Source organism: Epinephelus lanceolatus, chromosome 11 (assembly GCF_041903045.1).
Source record: "Epinephelus lanceolatus isolate andai-2023 chromosome 11, ASM4190304v1, whole genome shotgun sequence".
Classification (NCBI taxonomy): domain Eukaryota; kingdom Metazoa; phylum Chordata; class Actinopteri; order Perciformes; family Serranidae; genus Epinephelus; species Epinephelus lanceolatus.
This window is the reverse complement of record NC_135744.1, coordinates 38,627,163-38,650,939: the sequence shown is the minus strand read 5'-3', so window position 1 is coordinate 38,650,939 and position 23,777 is coordinate 38,627,163. Positions and strand designations below refer to the sequence as shown.

The 23,777-nt window shown below is 36.0% G+C and overlaps 1 protein-coding gene across 1 annotated transcript in view; it reads right to left on the bottom strand.

Moving 5' to 3' along the window:
• Positions 1-4,851: 4,851 nt before the first annotated feature.
• faxdc2 (fatty acid hydroxylase domain containing 2) overlaps positions 4,852-23,777 on the bottom strand; it is a 48,266-nt gene continuing 29,340 nt past the window's right edge. The window contains exons 2-10 of the mRNA XM_033609574.2: positions 18,932-18,958; positions 17,142-17,179; positions 14,376-14,473; positions 12,436-12,539; positions 11,326-11,447; positions 7,548-7,753; positions 6,707-6,812; positions 6,394-6,560; positions 4,852-5,607 (exon numbers count right to left, since the gene is read on the bottom strand). Of these exons, the coding sequence (XP_033465465.1) occupies positions 5,451-5,607; positions 6,394-6,560; positions 6,707-6,812; positions 7,548-7,753; positions 11,326-11,447; positions 12,436-12,539; positions 14,376-14,473; positions 17,142-17,179; positions 18,932-18,956 (1,023 nt within the window). The 5' untranslated portion in view covers positions 18,957-18,958 and the 3' untranslated portion in view covers positions 4,852-5,450. The remainder of the gene's footprint in view (positions 5,608-6,393; positions 6,561-6,706; positions 6,813-7,547; positions 7,754-11,325; positions 11,448-12,435; positions 12,540-14,375; positions 14,474-17,141; positions 17,180-18,931; positions 18,959-23,777) is intronic.

The window sequence follows — 23,777 nt, the reverse complement described above, 5'->3', positions numbered from 1 at the left end:
TTGGACGACATACTATACTATGATGTTTTTTCATGAACTTGGACGACCTGTTATAATAAGATGATATTTCCCGATTTTGGATGACATGCTATACTATGATTATTTTTCATGATTTTGGATGACATGCTATACTATAATGTTTTTTCATGATTTTGGATGACATGCTATACTATGACGACTTTTCATGATTTTGGACGACATGCTGTACTATGATGTTTCTTCATGATTTTGGACGACATGCTATACTATGACGATATTTCACGATTTTGGATGACATGCTTTACTATGATGACTTTTCATGATTTTGGACGACATACTATGCTATGATGACTTGTGATGATTTTGGATGACATCCTATACTATGACGTTTTTTCATGATTTTGGACGACATGCTATACAATAGTGTTTTTTCATGATTTTGGACGACATGCTATACTATGACGCATTTTCATGACTTTAGACGACATGCTATACTATGATGACTTTTCATGATTTTGGACGACATGCTATTCTGTGACAATATTTCATATTTTTGGACTGCATACTATACTATGACGAATTTTCATGATTTTGGACGACATGCTATACTATGACGATATTTCATGATTTTGGACAACATACTATACTATGATGTTTTTTCATGATTTTGGACGACATACTATACTATGATGATATTTCATGATTTTGGACAACATACTATACTAAGATGTTTTTTCATGATTTTGGATGACATACTATACTATGACGGATTTTCATGATTTTGGACAACATGCTATACTATGACGATATTTCATGATTTTGGACAACATACTATACTATGACAAATTTTCATGATTTTTGGACGACATGCTATACTATGACGATATTTCACGATTTTGGACGACATGATATACTATGACGGATTTTCATGATTTTGGACTACATACTATGCTATGATGTTTTTTCATGATTTTGGACGACATGCTATACTGTAACGAATTGTCATGAGTTTGGAAGACATGCTGTACTATGATGAATTTTCACGATTTTGGATGACATGCTATACTATGACGGATTTTCATGATTTTGGACGACATGCTATACTGTGACGAATTTTCATGATTTTGGATGACATGCTACACTATGACGATATTTCATGATTTTGTACTACATATTATACCATGATGTTTTTTCATGATTTTGGACGACACGCTATACTATGACAATATTTCATGATTTTGGACGACATACTATACTATGATGTTTTTTCATGATTTTGGACGACATGCTATACTATGACAATATTTCATGATTTTGGACTACATACTATACTATGATGAATTTTCATGATTTTGGACGACATGCTATACTATGACAATATTTCATGATTTTGGACGACATACTATACTATGACGAATTTTCATGAACTTGGACGACCTGATATAATATGATGATATTTCCCGATTTTGGATGACATGCTATACTATGATTATTTTTCATGATTTTGGATGACATGTTATACTATGATGTTTTTTCATGATTTTGGACGACTCGCTATACTATGACAATATTTCATGATTTTGGACTACATACTATACTATGATGAATTTTCATGATTTTGGACGACATGCTATACTATGATGTTTTTTCATGATTTTGGACGACATGCTATACTATGACGACTTTTCATGATTTTGGATGACATGCTATACTATGATGTTTTTTCATGATTTTGGACTACATGCTATACTACAATGTTTTTTCATGATTTTGGACGACACGCTATACTATGACAATATTTCATGATTTTGGACTACATACTATACTATGACGAATTTTCATGATTTTGGACGACATACTATACTATGATGTTTTTTCATGATTTTGGACGACATGCTATACTATGACGAATTTTCATGATTTTGGACAACATGCTATACTATGACGAATTTTCATGATTTTGGACTACATACTATACTATGATGAATTTTCATGATTTTGGACGACATGCTATACTATGATGTTTTTTCATGATTTTGGACGACACGTTATACTATGATAATATTTCATGATTTTGGACTACATACTATACTATGATGAATTTTCATGATTTTGGACGACATGCTATACTATGATGTTTTTTCATGATTTTGGACTACATGCTATACTATGACGAATTTTCATGATTTTGGACGACATGCTATACTATGATGTTTTTTCATGATTTTGGACTACATACTATACTATGACGAATTTTCATTAATTTGGACGACATGCTATACTATGATGAATTTTCATGATTTTGGACAACATGCTATACTATGACAATATTTCATGATTTTGGACGACATGCTATACTATGACAATATTTCATAATTTTGGACTGCATACTATACTATGACGAATTTTCATGATTTTGGACGACATGCTATACTATGACGATATTTCATGATTTTGGACAACATACTATACTATGATGTTTTTTCATGATTTTGGACGACATACTATACTATGATGATATTTCATGATTTTGGACAACATACTATACTATGATGTTTTTTCATGATTTTGGATGACATACTATACTATGACGGATTGTCATGATTTTGGACAACATGCTATACTATGACGATATTTCACGATTTTGGACGACATGATATACTATGAAGGATTTTCATGATTTTGGACTACATACTATGCTATGATGTTTTTTCATGATTTTGGACGACATGCTATACTGTAACGAATTGTCATGAGTTTGGAAGACATGCTGTACTATGATGAATTTTCACGATTTTGGATGACATGCTATACTATGACGGATTTTCATGATTTTGGACGACATGCTATACTGTGACGAATTTTCATGATTTTGGATAACATGCTACACTATGACGATATTTCATGATTTTGGACTACATACTATACTATGATGAATTTTCATGATTTTGGACTACATACTATACTATGATGTTTTTTCATGATTTTGGACGACATGCTATAATATGACAATATTTCATGATTTTGGACTACATACTATACTATGATGAATTTTCATGATTTTGGACGACATACTATACTATGATGTTTTTTCATGATTTTGGACGACACGCTATACTATGACAATATTTCATGATTTTGGACTACATGCTATACTATGATGTTTTTTCATGATTTTGGACGACACGCTATACTATGACAATATTTCATGATTTTGGACGACATGCTATACTATGACGAATTTTCATGAACTTGGACGACCTGCTATAATAAGATGATATTTCCCGATTTTGGATGACATGCTATACTATGATTATTTTTCATGATTTTGGATGACATGCTATACTACGATGTTTTTTCATGATTTTGGACGACACGCTATACTATGACAATATTTCATGATTTTGGACTACATACTATACTATGACGAATTTTCATGATTTTGGACGACATGCTGTACTATGATGTTTTTTCATGATTTTGGACGACATGCTATACTATGACAATATTTCATGAACTTGGACGACCTGCTATAATATGACGATATTTCCCACTTTTGGATGACATGCTATACTATGATGATTTTTCATGATTTTGGATGACATGCTATACTATGACGATATTTCATCATTTTGGATGACATGCTATACTATGATGAATTTTCATAATTTTGGACGACATGCTATACTATGACGAATTTTTTATGATTTTGGGACGACATGCTATACTATGACGATATTTCACGATTTTGGACAACATGCTATACTATGACAATATTTCATGAACTTGGACGACCTGCTATAATATGACGATATTTCCCGATTTCGGATGACATGCTATACTATGATTATTTTTCATGATTTTGGACGACATGCTATACTATGACGGATTTTCATGATTTTGGACGACATGCTATACTATGACTAATTTTCATGATTTTGGACGACATGCTACTATGGCGAATTTTCATGAATTTGGACGACATGCTATGCTATGACGAATTTTCATGATCTTGGACCATATGCTATACTCGGACGAATTTTCAGGATTTTAGACGACATGATATACTATGACGGATTTTTCATGTTTTTATTTGTTTCAATGCTTTTTAGCTTTTTTCACCATAGTACACTATGACTTTTCGAGGTGATTTTTTGACACTACTATACAATGACATTGATCAACATACTCCAGTGTGCTATGCTATGACTTTTCAACATGCTATACTGAGTTTTTTCAACATCCTATAAGTTATTTAAATGTTTTCAACTTTGAGTTTTTTCCATCATACTATGATATTTTTTGACATGATATACTATGCCATTCTTTTGAGGTTATTCTAGATACTATACCTTGACTTTTTTTTGACATACTATACTATGAGTTTTTTTTTTCCAAATACTATACTATGGCTTTTTTCGGAATGCTGTAGTATGAAGTTGCTGAGGTTTTTTGACAAGTGTGTGCATGTGTTATAGGGAACAGGAATGTTTTTTCCTTTTTCTCGTATATTACTGATTACTCTTTATAATAAACTTTGCATTGGGTTAGTCACTCAGTAAATTCTGTGGTGCTTTGTTCCCATCCCTTGTATCTGGATTACGTTGCATCGATACAGTGATTTCTTTTCTAGAAAGGAGTTATCATAAAGACTGTTTAGTTGTGCTATCCTACAATCAATTTACAGTAAATATATGTTTAAGTTTGTTACTTAGGTTAATAGGTTAGAACTCAAAGTGGCGATGCGGTCTTTAAGTATAAGAAAAGGGTCTTAAAAAAGGTCTCTGAAAAGGTATTAAATTAAACTTTCAGGGTCTGGTATATACCCTGCTGTCCATGTAGAGAGGAAAAAAGAAAGAAATGACACACATCTCTTTTTTAAAATGTTTTAATATTAAACAGTCCAGTTGAAATATTAACATTGTATCGATCACAGAAGGAGATCTCTTTTTCAACATTCATGTCTTTTTATACAACCATTAATGAGGCCTCCTGTAATACCTTAAGACATTACAATCAAAAATATGTTTAAATGTCACTGAAATGAAAAGTGTTTAAGTATCTTCTGTCTGAGCAGCAAGTGGATGTAGCAGGAGAGTCTGGACTGTGAACTGTAAGTGCTGTTACTAAACATTCCTTAAAATACAAAATATGTTTACAAGAATTAATACAAGATCAATGTGCATGCATTTATAATGGACTCCACTAACGTTAAAGCTACAGTGGAAGAATGGATAAAGAAAATCCATGAAATCTGCATGTCTAATAAAGTGCAATCTTTCTACTTGGGAAAATAAAAAGTGAAATTGGTGGCCACTGAAAGCGGGCAAACATTTGCAATCAGAAACGGATCAAGAGCTTATCTGGATTAAAATAATTAAAATCTAATAATCACTAAAGATTGGGAACCTTATCTTCCCATATCCCAAGTTTGGCAAGGCCTGAGGTTAAAGGTCAGGGGTCACAGGTCATCAGTGGCCCTTCTTGGGATTGTCAGGGATGCTCTCGTTTAGAGGGGTGAGACTGGTGAGCAGGGTGTGGCGTTCATACTGCTTGGTCTGCCTAAATTTGGTGTCAGTGCCGTGAAGCCGATCCAGGAAGCCAAAGACCCCGAAACACTGGTTGAACCTGAAACCAGGAAGGACGTGTGACTACAACTGTTAAATTTATCTACAAACAAGAATGTATTTTATAAGGAAAACAACAAAATAATAATAATGTTTAAAAAAATTATGACATGGGATCTGTGTTGTCTTTGTTGTCATTTTCCGATTTACAGGAATCAAGAGTCAAAACGTCATCCACTAACAAGTCTCCAGAGCTTGATGTATCTTAGAGAGAGCTCCATTGGTGTCCAAAAACTATTAAAAACATATCTATGAGCCACACTACTGCACTTGGTGACATGTAACTACATTATGATGCAGTTTATTTGAGTCAGTCCCCCATACATTGTAATGCTGATCCCAAATGCTGACTACAGCACAAAATGTGGATTAATCCGCAGCTGAAAATAGTCCCCAAGAAATGCGCTTTTTTCTCCTGAGTAACATTTGCTAAAAACTACAGTGACCAGCTATTTTAATAAATTATTTAGCCTTTTTTAAATTAAAAATGAAAGTATATATTTGTGACCCATTTTAAATATTCACATCTTCAGTAGAAATAAGGCTGAGAGCCACATATAGAGTAAAGAAGAGTATGGAGAGACAGACTAACTCATTGTTAGTTTTGGTATTTTCTGTGGAATTTGTTGACAATAACGTATGAAATATAGTCGGCTCTTGAAGTGAAAAAATAACTACAGGTCATAGTGAATTCCTAATAATGACCTCGATTTTTACAAATAAAAGTTCAACAGATGAATAACGAAAAAGAGAAAGCACTCTCAAAAGAGTGGGCAGGTGGACTCACCTGAGATGGTGGAAGTCATGAAACTCAGGGGAGGGCAGGAAGGGGAGATGGTATCCACAATGGGAGATGGTGGTGCTGATCAGAGCCAGGCAGTACCACAGGCAGGTAGTGGTCAGGTGGGATCCCAGGATCACCGGCCCAATTGCCACCGGCAGCATGTTGGAGATCTAGTGGCAATGAAAAGAAAGAAACTGATTTTAGTGGAAAATCCAGCAAACATTGACAGTAAAATATCTACTGCAATGCTCAAATCTACAGAGATCAAGACATAGACATATAAAATAAAATGATAAGCGGGGAGAGGGTGACTCACCACATGCTCCAAAGGATGAGCATAGATGGAGACGACTCCAATGGGAGCGGTCCACTCATGGTGCTGTTTGTGGAAATGCTTGTAAAGGCTGGGATGGTGGAACAGCCTGAGAGAGAAGACGATAAAGATCTTAATAAAACACCATGAAGTTATCCACTGATACATTTTTGACAACAAGACTGAGAATCTACAGCCATGCTACTGGCTCTGTGAGACTGTACTTCGGCACACATTGGCAAAGTTTTCCGTCCTTTCTCCAAGAAAACCGTTTCTGACAGAAAGCTATTAATTTTAACCCAAACCAAGACTTTTATACCTATCCTTCACCAAGAAATCCCTTTCTCATAAGAGGTACATGGTGCTTTGAGCTAAATACTAATATCAGCATGCTAAAATGCTCACAGTGCCAAAGGTAACAGAATCAGGTTCATGGCACAGAAGGTTTTCACATATGAGGTCTTTGCCTTGGTGTAACAACAAGCAAAGGTCAAGCGTAATAAATATATTTATATATAGTTTTGCAGCCAAGGAAATAGAAAAATAAAAACTTTGACCTAATGATGTCACTAGGTAAAAGGTCATTACTTTAATTATTACTTTTTGTATTTTCTTTCTGACCCCTGATTAAATATTTTAGCAATATACAGTACCTGTATTTTTGTTTTCTTTCCATTTACATCCTTGACTCTTACCACTAGGTGGCAGTAATGTGTAAAGTTCAGTATTTCAGTGACACCTGAATCTCTAATGAGGAAGAAGTGGCCCTTTTCACTGCGGAGACATTTGGGCATGTCACAGTAGGATAAGCACAAGTGTAAATAATACAATTAAAGGTCCAAACCTGTGTGAATAGTAAAACATTACTTCCTCCACTAAGGAAAAGAAAGCCAGCTCCATCAGGGCCCAGTGGAAGGTGGGCAGCTCAGGGTCACAGGGGTTCCCTCTCAGGATCATCAGGTGGTAAGCCGCAACCACCATGGACCCCGAGATGAAAACCTGGTTAAAGAGGACGGTCTTCAACGCATGGCGAAGCTTAGCTGGATCCACCTGGAGGACAAGGGAGGAGTCAGACAGACGTCAAAACCAGATGTAATCTCAAAAAGTATGCATTTCTTGTGTCTAGTGACAAAAATATTGAATTTATATAATACTGCATTAATGTGGCATAGATTTGCATTTGAGGTCATACGGAAAGTGTATTTTAAAAGCTAAATTCCATATAAAATTTTGGAAAAAAAGGAAAAAAATTCACTGAAACAAACAAACCTTATTCTTTATGGGTTTAATATGATTATTTCTCTCATCTTGATCTGATTTTTTCTATTCTATTACATTCTACCTTGATCTTCTCGTTTGACACATTTATCAATTTTTATGTACATGTAAAAAACTTTGTTATAAAGATGACTGCAATTAAAAAGTAATTCAAAAAAATAATATGATTTACTGTTTAAGTAGTTCAGTGCATGTAGTGATGGCGACACTTGATCTCTTTAAGGCATTTCATAAGATTCTTTGTGGCTTTCATTTAGCAGGTTTTAAATAAAGATATAACAAAGACGTGCATGTTGACAGGTCAGAGTTGATACTCCAACTCAAAAAGTAGCAGTTTGTAACTTATCATCTTAACAACAATGCAAATAAGCAGATGGAAGCTTTCTGTCTCAGCTGAGAAATATCTCCAGATTGTATGTAAATAACAAACTTGACTTTTCACCAGTAATCTTTGGACCCTGGCTGTAAACACATGGGCATATCATGATGACCTTTTCCATGTGTTTGGGTGAGCATGTGTGTGTGTATGGAGCACACACAAATTAACCTTTGCACAGTTACAGTTAGGGATGCACTGATCCCGATCCACTACTGATTTGTGTGTGTGTTTTGTTTTTATTGCGTGTTATGTGCTGTATGTGTTCAGAATATGTGCCGGGTCCCAGGAAGAACAGTGGCAGCTAATAGGGATCCTAAACTAAACTATTATTGGATATTGAGCCAATACTGACTCAGACAGCTCAGCCGGATATCGGTGACAACAGAGCTGATCTGTTCAACTCCATGTTTACAGTTTCAGCTGCTATGTTATTTTATAGTGGATTTTCATTTCCTGTTTGCCCAAAACATTTACAAAGAATTTTAATTCCTGTTTATGTTTAATGTTTAGTATCGATCAGGCTTGTCTGCACTAGTTCGTGATTTAATGTTTACATTTGTTCGAATTTTGTGCAGCTGTATTGTTTTATACTGGCATTTTAATGCCTGTTTAAGTTTTGACCAATGTGTTATTTATGTTAATACTGAGGATTTTTTTACCAAGTTGTTGGTGCACAATTTCTTATTTTAATAATAAATAACGATTCAGTAAATTTAAAGGCCGTGTTTTGTTTTGGTTTTTTTTTATTACATTTCATTTAAAAACTTGAGAAAGCGATGTTTCAGTCAAGCCTGATGTTCATGTTCTTACATATAAAAGAATAGCCACTTCTACACAGTGAGGCATACAGCTCATCAATTAAACACTGGATCACAACTAAGTATCAGCAGACACCCAAAGACCAAGTGTGACTGAAGAAATAGGATTGGTGTATCCCTAGTTGCAGTACAGTACTGTTTTGTAATTTTATGTGTTTACCTGCACAACAACCTAAAGACAGACCTTTTTCACAGCGGACATTTTGACTCGTCAAAGCACAGTTGTTACTTATAACAATAGTGATGGCTCCATTTCATTCACAGCGTGACAGTGAGTGAACAAATGGCCATCTGATGATTGGCCAAAGGGCTCTGATATGCAATCCAAATCACTAAATTAAGATATGTAGATAGATTGCTTGATAAGAGTTGTATTGTTGCGACACAACAGCACATCCTGGCTTTGTTTATGACTAATAGGGCTCAGGTTCAGACAGTTCTTATCAGTCACAGGGTTTCATTATCTCAGAGCAGAGAAATGGACTATAGAAGGCCAACAGGACACACACAATGACTCAGCAGATTAGCTCATTATAGGTGATATAAAGTTTTATGGTTGACATCATCTTATTTCCACCGATTACAGCAAAATATAAATGTTCTGCAAATTTATGTCGCCCCATAACATGCTGCATCTCTGGCAGTATATTCAGAGACAACACTTTACATGATGGATGGGTTATGGATGTAAATCAACCTTAAACTGACTGTTTTTATTCTGCCAATGAATATGAGGTGTATGCACTGTGTGTTTCTGGTTATAGTCTTTGGAAGGTAATCAATAAGATGATTACAGTTGGAGTGTAACCTTCCAGCCCTGGCTATCAGTAATGTCAGTCTTTATCTCTCCAGTGTCCATCAACATCTGTTAATCAAACACTGTGAGAAGACTTTGGTCAAACGTTCAGGTGGACATGTAACATCCAAAATACCGAGGGCCGTTCTTTTATATACCTACGCACTACAAAAAATATTGAGATTTTCATTCATTAAAATAGTGTTTATTTTAAAATATATTATTAGTGTTTCTACTGTTGGTGTAAAAGCCTTAAACTGCAAAATGATTACGGATTATGATGTAAAATAATCAAAAGGTAAAAAAAATGTGGATTGTAATTTAGAGTATAATGTACTTTTTTCCTTTCTTTGGTATAGTTGATATTCTGGGTTATCCCTTGGTTAATACAGGATAGGCAAAAATAAGCCTGGGACTTCAGTCTTTTCCTTTTTTGGTTATTAACTGTGAGAAAATATGTGTGAAATAATCTTTGTTTCTCCAGATGTATGTAAGCAAAATAAAAATGTGTTCATTCATTCACTCATTTTGTTTCTTCTGGCAGATAAATGCATAAACTTCTCTCAAAACTGAAGCTGTGATTATTAAAGACCAAAGCATATTCCTAAATCTTATTCACTGTGGCCCAAAATTAATCACAGGAAATAAATTCAATAAACATATCAATAAATGGAGAAATTAATAAAAATATAGATTAATAAATCAATGTGGAAATAAAAGTATGATTAACAATATAAGAAAAATAAAAAATAAATGTGGAAAGAAATATTCATTGTTTATTTCCTTATTACCCATGAATTTGTTTATTTTTTTGAATTGGCAAAATTTAAATTTATTCATCTATTTAGAATTTATCATGCTTTTTAAAATACATTTATTTATTCATATACTCCCTGTGTCATTTCTATAGATCATGATAAATATTGTGATGCTGGCGAAATTAGAAATTTTATCCACAATAAATGTCTAAAATCTTTATGTCTTGTCGAAGAAATTAAGTTATATTAATTCTATTCATCCACTTAGTGATGCAGTTTAACCTATTAAGGTAAGAAGACTGACATTAGATGGATTTATTATCTGTCACTACATCAAATGTCAATAATGCAAATGTTACTGTATCAGAGGTTTAATAGGAAAATAAGGTGAAATCCACAGTATTAGCTGTTCATGCTGTAACGACATTGGTGTAAGAAGTGGAGGTCCACGTAAAGTTAGTATCTCTGTACTCGCAAATACAATATTCCTAGCAGTAATAATAGTGAAGAAGGCTCTACTGGTAGTGGTACTAGTGGTGGTATTAATAGTAAAACAAGAGGAGATGCTCTAACATATCTATTAGAGGACATACCGGGTTATTCTTGTCCACCTGGATGCGGTAGCGGGTGATGAAGGCGGGTTTACCGGTGGTGTCCACCAGCAGCAGCAGACCATTTGTCACCCAGAACGCCAGAGTGGGGACCAACATTGTGCCTGTTGAGAAAAACAAATGCTGCTGTCACAGAATTAAACGATGATGGCAGCGCCTGACGTGGGCCTGAATATTTTAGCCAAGGCTGTACATGACTTTTTCCACAACTTGAGATAAAAAACAAAAATATTTGATGATAAGTGCTGCAAACAACTCACTAATATTTTTAAGAAACGTCTGGCCTTTAGCATTTTCTGATCTGACTATAAAACAGATTGTTTTAACAACTGTCATTTTCACAGATATCAAATAGGATTGCACCTTGTGAGATTAATTTTTTTATTACTTGCGCTTTGCTTTATTGTTTTATCTTAATGTGTATTACATAATCACTTTGGAGGAATGCCTGGCTTACAATAATCGCCCTATCTTGTAAAGCATATTTGTTTGGACTGGCAGCACAGAATGACCTTCATAGATCATATCAGGTTGAGGAACACCTTCCGATGTGCAAAACAGCTGGACAGTTCATGGACAACAGAGTGAGTAAGTGGACACCAGAGGTCATGTCTTGAGGTTATATATCATATGCAGAACTGAACAGCTGTTCTCAATGCTACACAAACATGCTATTTCCTCTGTAGATGAGGTGCTCTTTTGTGCAGTGTCATAACTCTGAAAACAAAGTCCTGTTTGTGTCTCCAAGGGGATGAAACCCTGTGTGTAATCTAATTTAAAGCTACATCAGCAAATATCTTTAAGTACTGTGAAAATTCTAAAATGTTAGAACTGAATACAGGAATAGTTAGAGGGCTATATAGATCTGTAAAGCCACCTATTTCCAAGCCTTTCATAGCAATACAAAGTATGTATTGATTAAAAAAGCAGGTCATTCAGCAGTTATCATGTAGGAGACATACTGCTGTGTGTTTGATTTGGCCTCACAAAGACTGCTCTGTCATGAAAGGTCAGTAGTCTGGTTGGTTGCAACATGTTCTTTTACAGAGCACTTTTTTGACAAGAAAAAAAAAACAAGATGTTATGTAATACCTAAGTAGAACAAAGCAGTTTCATGACCCTCAAAAGTATCGTGCAGTTTCGTCCACAAGTTCTGCCAGAAATCTCCAGAAGCTCCCCAGAATCTCTGAAGATGCCTGGAGGAGGAAATGTTATCAAATGTCAAAGTTCACAAGATTTCTTACATGGCAAAACCAATGTTTATTCTTTTGTACACTTTTTCTAGAGAACTCATCCCACACTTCATGGCTCGTGCACCAGCGAAACAGTTAAACTAAAAACAATAAGTTTGCAATGGCTCACAGCCACCTAGCAGCCACCTAATAATGCCCTAACTACCCAGAAACACTGTAGCAACCATGTACCAAGAACCTCTATATACCCTTGCAATCAAGTATGTTAACATGGACATGAATAACCCCTGTATTATCGGGTTTTTGGAGTATCACGTTTATGTGTTTGAGCATGTAAACACCGAGCTGGAGTACTCAGAAAGAAACTGGGAATATCAAGGGAAAATGAGTAGCCTGATTTCTCTGAGCTCATGTAAACACCATGTCCTGAATATGATCATAACTAGGATAAGCGACATACAACTGCTATTCATGTAACTGCACTCATACTGAACACACAGCCACATCCTGACAAAAACCTTCTGGCAAAAACTTTGTGTCATATCCTGAAATTTAAGTCACGCCATGCCCGCCTATGCAAAACTGTCAGATGGAAAACCTAACTTAACCTGCATGCATTTATTGAGAGAAAAAAAAAAGACCCGGTCTGAGCACCCTGTTTCGAATATTCCCAAAGATAATTAGACCCGATCCAAAATTAGATTAACCCCTGCAGACACTAACAGAGAGAGAACAACAGCAGCAGCAGCAGCACTCTGCACTTTCGCCTGCCACTGCTTGTTTGTTATTGCTGGTGACTGATTATTTTCCAAGACTAATTTTTAGAAGTAACGGAAAGTCCTATTTTTATCTCCTGCACCAACAATGAAACATTCTGTAGCCAAGTGGGTGAGACAGTTATTAACAACTGTCCAAGCAATTTACAGAAAAACTTCACCCACCAAATGACCATTTGTCTATCAATTACTCACCCCATGTAACACTGAAAACTTTGTTTTTCTTGCATGCCACTATGGTGAACGAAGAATCCAAAAACAGAGAAAAATCCTTGATGAATTTAAATGATAGGGTTCCATGATTAAATACAACAAAACTATATCAAAACATCAGTTTACAAACTCTCACATAACTCATACAGCTAGATCTAAGTCTCAGTTATCCAGTCATACGCTTAGTACTTCCCAAACACATGCATTTTCATGAAAAAGTTGTAATTAAAAGCTCTTCCACATTAATCATTTCAGGCACTGATCAGTAGCGTGCCTGCCCTATAATGTGGAAGTGTTTTAACTTGTAAGAATGCATGTGTTTGGGAAGTACTGAGCACACAATTCATTAAATGAGACTTGGATTGAGAGTTTAAAAACAGAAAACAGTATTTTCTCTGTTTTCGGATTCTTCGTTCACCATGGAGGCATGTGAGAAAAAAAGTTTTCTTCACAAATTCAAAATAACAGTGATTGATATACTTTTTATCATTTGGAGGGTGAAGTATTCCTTTAATATCTATTAATTAAAATATAATTAATCTGTTAAATAGGGTACTCATTTTCTGAAATATTTTTGCTGTGGAGATAATGATGTACATGATGGTGATCATCACCACACCTGACCGACTGGACCAAGTATAATTTGGACCCAATCAGACTGTCCAGTCCTGCTTAATACTGGTGTGATGATTCCCATCCACTTCTCTTCTTTCCCTTAGCTGTTCTTTTTTTATTGCACACTGATGTAAGACCCTGCGACACTGCCCCTCCTCAGGTTCATCTCAAGTTCATGTCAGACAAGCTATTCGTTTGTTGTATTCTAACACTACAAACTGTAAGGTAATCCTACCATGTCAGCGAGTTGCCAAATGCAGCCAAGAACAAGATTCCAGATCCGATGACAACCGCAGCTTTCTTCACAGAGTCCCACAGTCCTCCAGGGCCCTCCTGCGCAGAGAAAAAGCAACAATGGTGTATGTATGAATCTCTCTGTTATACTCTGATGAGACAGTGCAATCTCACCATGCTGAGCTACATCAGAAACAGCTTACGGTGTGGAAATGTCTCTAAAACAACAGTGAGGATGGCAGCACTGTGGCGTCTTAGGTCTATTCTGTTAACAGTGATCTACACAGACAAAGAAGATTTTAAGGCTTATGTTTCCATAAGGACGAGGCATTTGGCACCCTGGGACTGAATAGAGATAACACACCTTAATAAAGAAAGTGAGACTGAAGAGAAAAATAAATCAGGCAGCAGGAGAGAAACCCTCGTGTGCCTCTGAGTCCTTGTGTATCTTAAAGGAATACTTCACCCACTAAATGACCATTTGTAAATCAGTAGGTCATGTTGTGTTACCTTGAATTCATGAAAAAAACTTTGTTATTCTCCTGTGCCTTCACGGTCAATGGCGAACATTTTGATGAACTGACAGCAAAACTATATCAAAATATTCATTTACAAAGTCTCATACGAGTGCTGCAGTATAACCCAAGTCTCATTAACTAGTCATATGTTTGGGGAGCACTGAGCATACGACGGCATTAATGAGACTTGGATTATACTGCACGAGTTGTGTGAGAGTTTGTATGCTGATGTTTTGATGGAGTTTTGCTGTATTTTCTTTTTTTGTTTTAAGATATTTTTTGGGCAGTTTTGCCTGTAATTGATAGGAAAGTCAAGTGTGAAAGGGGGAGAGAGAGCGGGAATGACATGCAGCAAAGGGCCACAGGCTGGAGCTGAACCCGGGCTGCTGCGGCAACAGCCCTGCACATTGGGCGCCTGCTCCATCCACCAAGCCACCGTTGCTCCAGTGTATTTTGTATTTTTAATCAAAGAAAGAGTCACGTCACATGATTATTCCCACAATAACCTAAATACTGCACTTGTTTGCCTGAAAATATAAATACAGGGAACATGGTGTACAGAAACAGGCAGAGCCATATTAAATGGCTGTGAAATTGAAATGTGAAATTTGAATGAGGACAGTGTTGACTGCACAGTAAATACATTTTAGATTAAGGTTTTCCCCATGTATGCCTTTTAATATTGGATGTGCTGAAAAGAAAATGTATTTCAGTGTGACCATCACAGATTTAAACAAATTTTGTGTCTCTTACAATAAATTAATTTAAATTTATTTCGATTTTTTACTTTTATCTCAAATATTTCATGTTAAATATGTCCAACGAATCCATGGTGCATTTAGTAAGAGCAAAATCTGAGCCAGCCACGCTGAGAGAAAACTGGATCAGTTCACTCAGCGGGAATTAAGTCCAGGGATTGATGTCACATTCACCAGACCTTCTAAAATGCCAGCTTTTACCCCGGCTGCCCTTTGCCCAGCCATGGCAACAGTGGGAACAATGATACTCAAACAGCTACTGACACTGATGCATCCTTGGACATCTATCCTTATGAGGACATTTAGTTCTCTAAGCAATCTGTAGTCTTCATCCCCAAACACACTGTCAATATTTTTCCACTACAGTAAACTGCACTCTCTCATAACTCTCCTTAACATTTTTTTATTATTATCTGCATGACCGATTATTTGCCATCTTCTCTTAGTTCCTTGCAGGTCTCCACAAATTTACACATGAGGGAAGAAATGCAACTTGTCAGGTCGAGCCTGTCCCCAAGAGCAACACAGAAAACAGGACAAAAGGGAGGTGCAAAGTTTATATAACAGGTATTTTAACAGCAAAGCACATGTGCTACAAAGTGCGCAACAGAGAGGCAACACAGATAAATACAGAGTGGACAACATGAGAGGTAAAAATACAGAAAAATTAGACACTTTTAGGGAAGTATAAAGGTTTATTAAAGGCATGATCTCTGGTTTGGAAAAAAACATTATTTAAAAATTGTTTTAAGTCTTTGAGGCTTGAAAATAAATGTAAAACTTGCAATATATTAGCAGTGACAAAAAGCTGGGGGTCACCACTGGGTTTGCAACATTTTATACCTTTTCTCACGCTAAAATAATATTTATAATAATATAATATATATATATATTTATAATATATATAATAATCCTGAATTTTATCATTTTCATGCCCCAAAATGTGCAAGGATTCTGTGTTTCTTGGGAGGATGTCAGAGACTTTGATGCAGACAGTTAAAGGAATCTATACGAGCACTTTAACTATTTAAATGTATAAAATGATTTGTGGCTCATACCCTCAATTGAAATATATAGGATGATAAATTTTATTAACTAGTAGTGGTCTGGAAGAAGCTGTAATCATACAGTGGATGGCACTGAAGGGATAGCATTTCTATTAAACATCCAAACACCTAATTACGTTTATAATAAAACTGAAAAAATGTTCATGATTATTGAGGAAAATAACTGAACCTATAAAATACATAACATCCACACGTGCTCAATACCTTTTCTTTCATGAGATACAACAGAGGTTAACAGATCGCATTATTATTTGCCCATTCTCCAAGGTGAATAAACCCTGCCACCCTCCAAAGGGTTGTGCCCGTTGGCTGTGACTCATCATATTGTGTTAATGCTGACCCGCCCTAATTAGATCATCTATATTGTTTACTTATGTAACAGCACATCACGGTGTTCAGTCATAAAGGTGCTTTTTGTTCTTACCTGTCTGCTGCTGCCTGTCATGGTACCGCCCCTCGTGTCTGTAAGCACAATAATAAATACACTGTAAACTCTTTATTGTTTATTCTCCAGGTAGAATTAGAACAGATTCATAACCACACACAGCAAGTTTTTAAGGGGGTGAACACATCATCTATCATTACTGATAAATTAAAATAAAATACAATCATATAAAATGATAACAAGATGGGTGATTTTGGGGGGGAAATTGAATATGTGTGCTGTCCCACAATAACTGATGGCAGAAGATTAAAGATTAATGTTCTGCTGGTTATTTTGAAAGGAAGGTGGCCTAATCTCAGCTGACTTGCAAAATAATATCGTGTTTAAAAACCAGATCTTTTGTTTTCCTTTTGTGATGACGATCAAGTTTTTTTCCTTAGTCTAAGAAAATAGCTTTCATTTCTTATTTTCCCACAGTGTGACAAAACTCAGATGTGGCCCCATATACCGGACTACTCCACCAATTAATTTTTTATTTTTTTAAATTTAACAGCCCAACAACAGTCGACTGCTTTTATCTTTCCACGGTACAATAATCATCTGAGTGCTGTGTAGCTTGGTGCAAAATTTACAGCTGGAGGATTATGCGTAATCCTATTATAATACAGTGAGCAATTTTTCCAGTGAAATTCTTGTGGATAAAAACCTGCCCTACATCCACTAAATCTCTCTGTTTGTAGCTGAGCGAGATATGGAAAGTTAAGGCGACGAAAGGAACAAAAAGCATATAGAGATTACAGAAAAGGGCATCAAATTATATTCAAAAATGTATTTTGCTTAGTGTCATGTCACTTCACTGACACTTGATCTTCACAGTGCATAATGACGTATGTGCAGCATTTGACACACAGAGAGGATGATGATGAGTTTGTGACACGACAGCGAGATTAAAAACCAATTTTGGTGCAATATGCAACTTAGAAAAAAGTGATGTGAACCTTGAAACTACTGCAAGTACACCGAGAATTGACTTTCAGTAAACTAGGAGAAATGTTGTTTACACTAGTTCACTTTTTATTCACTTTTTTTTAGTATTTATTTTAGTTTTTATACCTTTTTGTGTGCACTTTATCTTTTACTATTTATTACCTGTCTATTTCTGACTTGACAGAGTGCTTTTTACACAGGAATTATTATGTAACCAGACTGTGCACAGGTCCACAAATGGCACATGATGTTATCTCATCTTTTTTTTTTAGACAGACAAACTATACATACAACATTTTTTTTAACTTAAATTAACTTAACTTAATTTAAAATTTTACTGTGGAAACCCAGCCACAAATTATCACACTAATTATCAATCATATCAGGGTATTTATATGTCTCGAAGTTGGTGTTTTAAACTTTTTAAAAATATATATATTAAAAACAAAAGATATTTTACTAAATAAGAGAGAACTAAGGGCCTTAGGCTACTTGATTTCAATTAAGCTAAATCTATTAAAAATAAATCTAAAAACAGCCTTGACATATCTTAAAATAATGCTGAGCCAAAACAATAAAAGCATGCAGTCATATATGCCACAAATATCGAAACATCACAGTAAAATGGTGGAAAATTGAGACTTTCTTGAAAGAAATCACATATGTAAGCACTTTACACACAGATAAGGAACTGAGCAGTCTTCCACTAACAACAATAACCGATAAAAGGTAACGCTGCTTTGTTTCCGTCACGCAGCCAGTTGTGGGCCTAACTCAACACCAGCTTTTATAAAGTGACAAAAGCCGACTCCAGCGACTTGTTACCGGTCAGAGAAACTCACCGCTGACTCTGGTGTCCACCGTCATGTTTCCTCGCGGTCTCTCCTCGACTCTTCACATGCTTTCAAAACAACCGTGTATTTACAACAGCGAGCCACTTCTGATTGGCTGAATCGTGGTCAGCTGACTCAGCCTGTATGCGGAAGCTGTTTTTCCTCTCTGCCTCTTGCCCACAGAAAACTTGACTGTATTAAGGTTAAGGTTGAGACTCAGCAGGGAGGCTGGGGCGTCAAAGCATGCTGACGGGCACGTTTAAGTGATAAGTGAGAAAAGATTACAGTAGAACATACTCTATTGTAGTTATTGTCTGTTTTATAATATAATGGTGTTCATTCTCAGACAGGAAACCCATATATTTGAAGAAAAACTGGTGAAAGACTTAAATAGTAGTAGCCTAGTGTTATGGTACTTTTATGAGTGTTGAACAATAAAATATTTCACCCATAGCTGGAGCAATTGGTCTACGAATCGATTAGTTGACTGTTAGAAGCCTTAGTGCAGCTGTTTTGATTTTCAATTCATCCCTAAAGTAATTTTTCAAGCAAAAACATCAAACATCATAAAGATTTACTACTTTATTTTGTTTTATAACATCATAAACAGACTGTCGTTAGATTTTGGACCACTGCTCAGACAAAACAAGTAGATTACAAGATGTCCCCTTCGCCTTTAAGAAATTGTAGTTTGGCATCTGTTTATTCTGACATGTCTATAGTCACACATTGCAAATTCCCGTGCTGTAAAATTAGCAATGAGAAAGCATAATAAAGTGGGCTGAGAGGACAATTCAGCTGACATTTTTAGTGTTGGGTATTCAGATTCTGTAGGCTATAACCCGCACATGCTCGGTGCAGTCTGCTCCTAAAAGTGCCTAGTATAAAACGTGTCAGAAATATGCTTTTTAACTTTTTAAAAAAGGCAAATAATTTCCCTAAAACAGCTGGGCACTGTAGTTTTACCTAATGTTACGCAAACAGGAGTAAACAGTGCATTTGTTGGGAACTATCTTCAGCTGCGGATTAATACACATATGGTTCTCTTGTGAGTATTTATAGCAGTAGGAAGATGTCGATGGACCAAAATAAACTACAGTGGCCATATTCATCGCAATGAAGGAAACTCACCCAGTGCAACACTTTGGCAAACTGATGTGTTTTTTTTTTAGTTTTTGGAGAACAATGGGGCTCTGTGGCACAGAGAATAAGATACATCAGGCTTTACAGAGACTCAATTCATTGTTGGTTTTGGTCATTTCATGGTATTTGACAATAAGAAGAACATCCCCAGACTTATCCTTTAAAGCTACTTAAGGGGGAATTAAAGATGGAAAACTGAGTCTCAAGGGGTTCACAAAAGAGCACGTTTCATCTGGAAGCAAGAGGGAAACATTTAGCCTCCTGACACCCTTCCTACAGTTCGCTCCACCAATGAGATCCGTCTCCAGAGCAGCTCGGCCTCCAAAGACATGTTCAGACACAACTCCAACGTGCTGTTCAGTAATAATACACTGTACAGTACAGTACGGCCACTGTAGGGGTAATAATGATGACTCCAGGCTGCACACACGCATACACACAAACACACACTCTGTCCTCTGCCTTCCACTCATCAATGGCATCTCCTTCAGTTATCACTCAACACTCCTTGACACAGATAACCTTCAGGCCTGTCTGCTGCAGCAGCAACATGTGGCTCCCCTATTGCCCATGATTACAGTACAGGGGGTCAGTCCTCCACGATCATTATGTAAAATGAGCGTGACTTTGACCACAGGTGTGTGGATCAGACCCGGAAAACCCCCTTTAATAGATGTAAAGGAGAAGTTAGCATTTCTTACTTTAATCAGGACATTTCCTCCCCTACACAGAGACTTGATTGGGAATTTATACATTAAAATATTTCATTATTGCCTTTATTTAAAATGAAATCTGCGTACGCAATTCATTTCATGGTACCTCTGCATATTTTCTATATTATAAAAGACTATGTGTCATGTCATACCAGCTACATAAAAGATTAATGCTGCACCTCTCGTATCTGTAACCACTATAGTCTAAATATTCTTGAACACACTTTTATTTAGGCACAGCTCTGTGATGGTTGACTGATTGTTACCTCATGTTCTGGGGACATAGATGCTCAAATCTATTCTCATATCACCCAGAAGGGGGCACCAAATATTTCAAATCAGAAAGCTCACTGTGCGTGTGGCGTGAGCAGTGGTTATGAAATTTACCACACACTAAATTAAAATTCTGTTCACAAGATTAGGTGCTATCATTCTGCATGACTGTGTTTCATCATGCATTTTATTTTGAAATTTACTGTACTGACCGGTCTTGTCTTGACATGATTCTTTCATACTAATTATTCTATTATTTACGTTGTATGGGTGGCAGTGAGAAAGCAGACAAGTGATTTTGTTGTACAATGCCACTCTTTCGTCTGGGAAAGTCTATGAAACCTCAGACTAGAAGAACATTTACCTATCATGTGTAACGTTAAATCATAGATGACTATTTTCCATGTTAACTTCAGCTCCAGAATCTTTACTTTGAATGATATTTTATCCTGCACTGACTGAGACAAGATTCATAAATTACAGCCAATGATAAGTGTCACCAGTGATTCACTGTCACCATGTATAATGAGCCAGCAGGTGACTCCTCCTGAATAAAGTGGTGTTTTAATGCACAGCTCAGCTCTGACCTCTAGTGGCAGGCTGTTGCCACTGCATCAGTGTCCTGCAGGGTTTTGGCACACATCTGTCACTTGCCCTCCACATGGATTGGATTGGGATTTCAGTATATCATGACCCATTTTTTTACATGGATGCCTGTGTGTAGTTTCAGGACTATAGTTCCTTCACCTTCAAAATAAAAGTGGAGTGAGGAGGCGACTTATTTAACCGTGCTTTGAGTTAAGAGTTCGCATGGGATTTGTTGATAGCAGGCCTTTTCCACTGCAGACATTTTGACACTTCACAGTAGGAAAAAATCTGGTGTAAATAATATAACGTGTAATGTCTGAATTCCATTTAGCTACCTCAGTTTTAGGGTCCTGGTACTATTCGTACGTCACACTGTCATGGCTTACTGGGACACGTGAATGTCCTGTTGTTAACAGACGAGTCAATAGAGCATGTCAGTGCTAAAAAATAATGAAAGGGCAACTCATAAAGTATTGATTTGAAGAAATTAGTATTTAATCACGGGTTAGTGAGTTTATGTATTTGATTATTTGGGAGAAACCGAAAATTTAAAATTACTAAATGTAATAAGCTCAGAGTCTGATATTTCCACGATGACGTAACTATCCAGAAACATGTAGACCTGCTGCGCTGAACACGCTCTACCTGTGTAGCTTGTGTGTATCATGGGCGTGTGAGTTCTTTTCTTAACAGGCACGACCATACCCATTAAATGGTTGTCAGCAAGTTTACCCTCTTGGAGCTGATCAAACCTGTTTTGGCTTCTCTTTATCTTTTAAAATCAATTAAGCAGGATTCAAAGGTCTGTTTAATGATAGGGGCTGCACAAATTCTGCTGGAGCTGTCTTATCTGACTTTTATTTGGATTTGGATTTAGCCCATTAAATTGAGACTACAGCTGTGTTGTGCATTGTGACAGGCTGATTGTATCCAAGGAAGGACCTATACTTAAGCCTGTGACCTTTGACCTCTGCTGCACATTAACTGCATCTCATTTTCCTCCTGTTTTTATCATTTATTCATTATATTAAGCAAATGTTAGCATGCTAAGATGGTGAACATGGTAAAAAAAAATACAGCATTAAAGCATCAGCATTGTCATTATGGGGCAGCTGTGGCTCAGATGAAGAAGGACATCCACTAATACAGATCAGTGGTTGGATTCCCAGTTCCTCCCCCAGAGGAAGATGTTGCTGTTCACAGAAGTCTTTTCTTTGTCTCAACAGACACAAACCAGCTTATTTGGAGATTACAAAACTCTGATAAGAAGATAAGAATACTAAACTGTGATAAGAATAACTTAGAAGTTCTTTGCTGTGATCGTAGGCTTCTTGAAGGTTTCGAGAGATGATTAGTTCAGACAAATAAACATTACAGCAGCAACAGAAGAAAAAGAGCTTGATAACATGGTCGAAATGTTATATTGAGCTCAGTTATGTTTATGTTTATGTTTATGTTTATGTTTATTTTAAGGATCCTCATTAGCTGAATGCCTTGGCAATCAGCTAGTCTTCCTGGGGTCCACACCTTACATACAATATATTACACTACATTACATATAAAACATACAATTTCATCAATTTACATTATAAAATACAAAGTTTATATGAAAGTTAAACAGAAAAAAAGAAAATAAAGAAGAAAAAAAAAGGAATTACATTCAGTCATTTCAGTTCAATATTGGGTACACTGTAGGCTACATACATTAAAGTAGAATGAATACTAAATAATCAATATATTGAAAAAATATATATATATATATATATTTTTAAAAGTCAGAAAAGACAAAGAAAAAATAGCACAACTTGTAGAAACACACAATATTGTAAACACGCACAGAGCATAACTTCTACTTTTCACATTCATCTACAGGCCAGCAGATACCTCTGCATGTCCTTTTTAAAGGATAATTTATTTTTAATTAGCCAGATTTTGAAAGGTAAACTATTCCAGTATGTTATGGCTCTGTAAATGACAGTTTTTTGCGATGAGTTAGTCCTTAGACTGGGAACCACAATATGACCATTACTGGCAAATCTAGTGTTGTGTTTATGTGTGTTACTGCAATATATTATTTGCTCAAATAAAAATACTGGATTTTTTAAGTTAATAATGCAGCTAAAAAATGTGGCCATAGT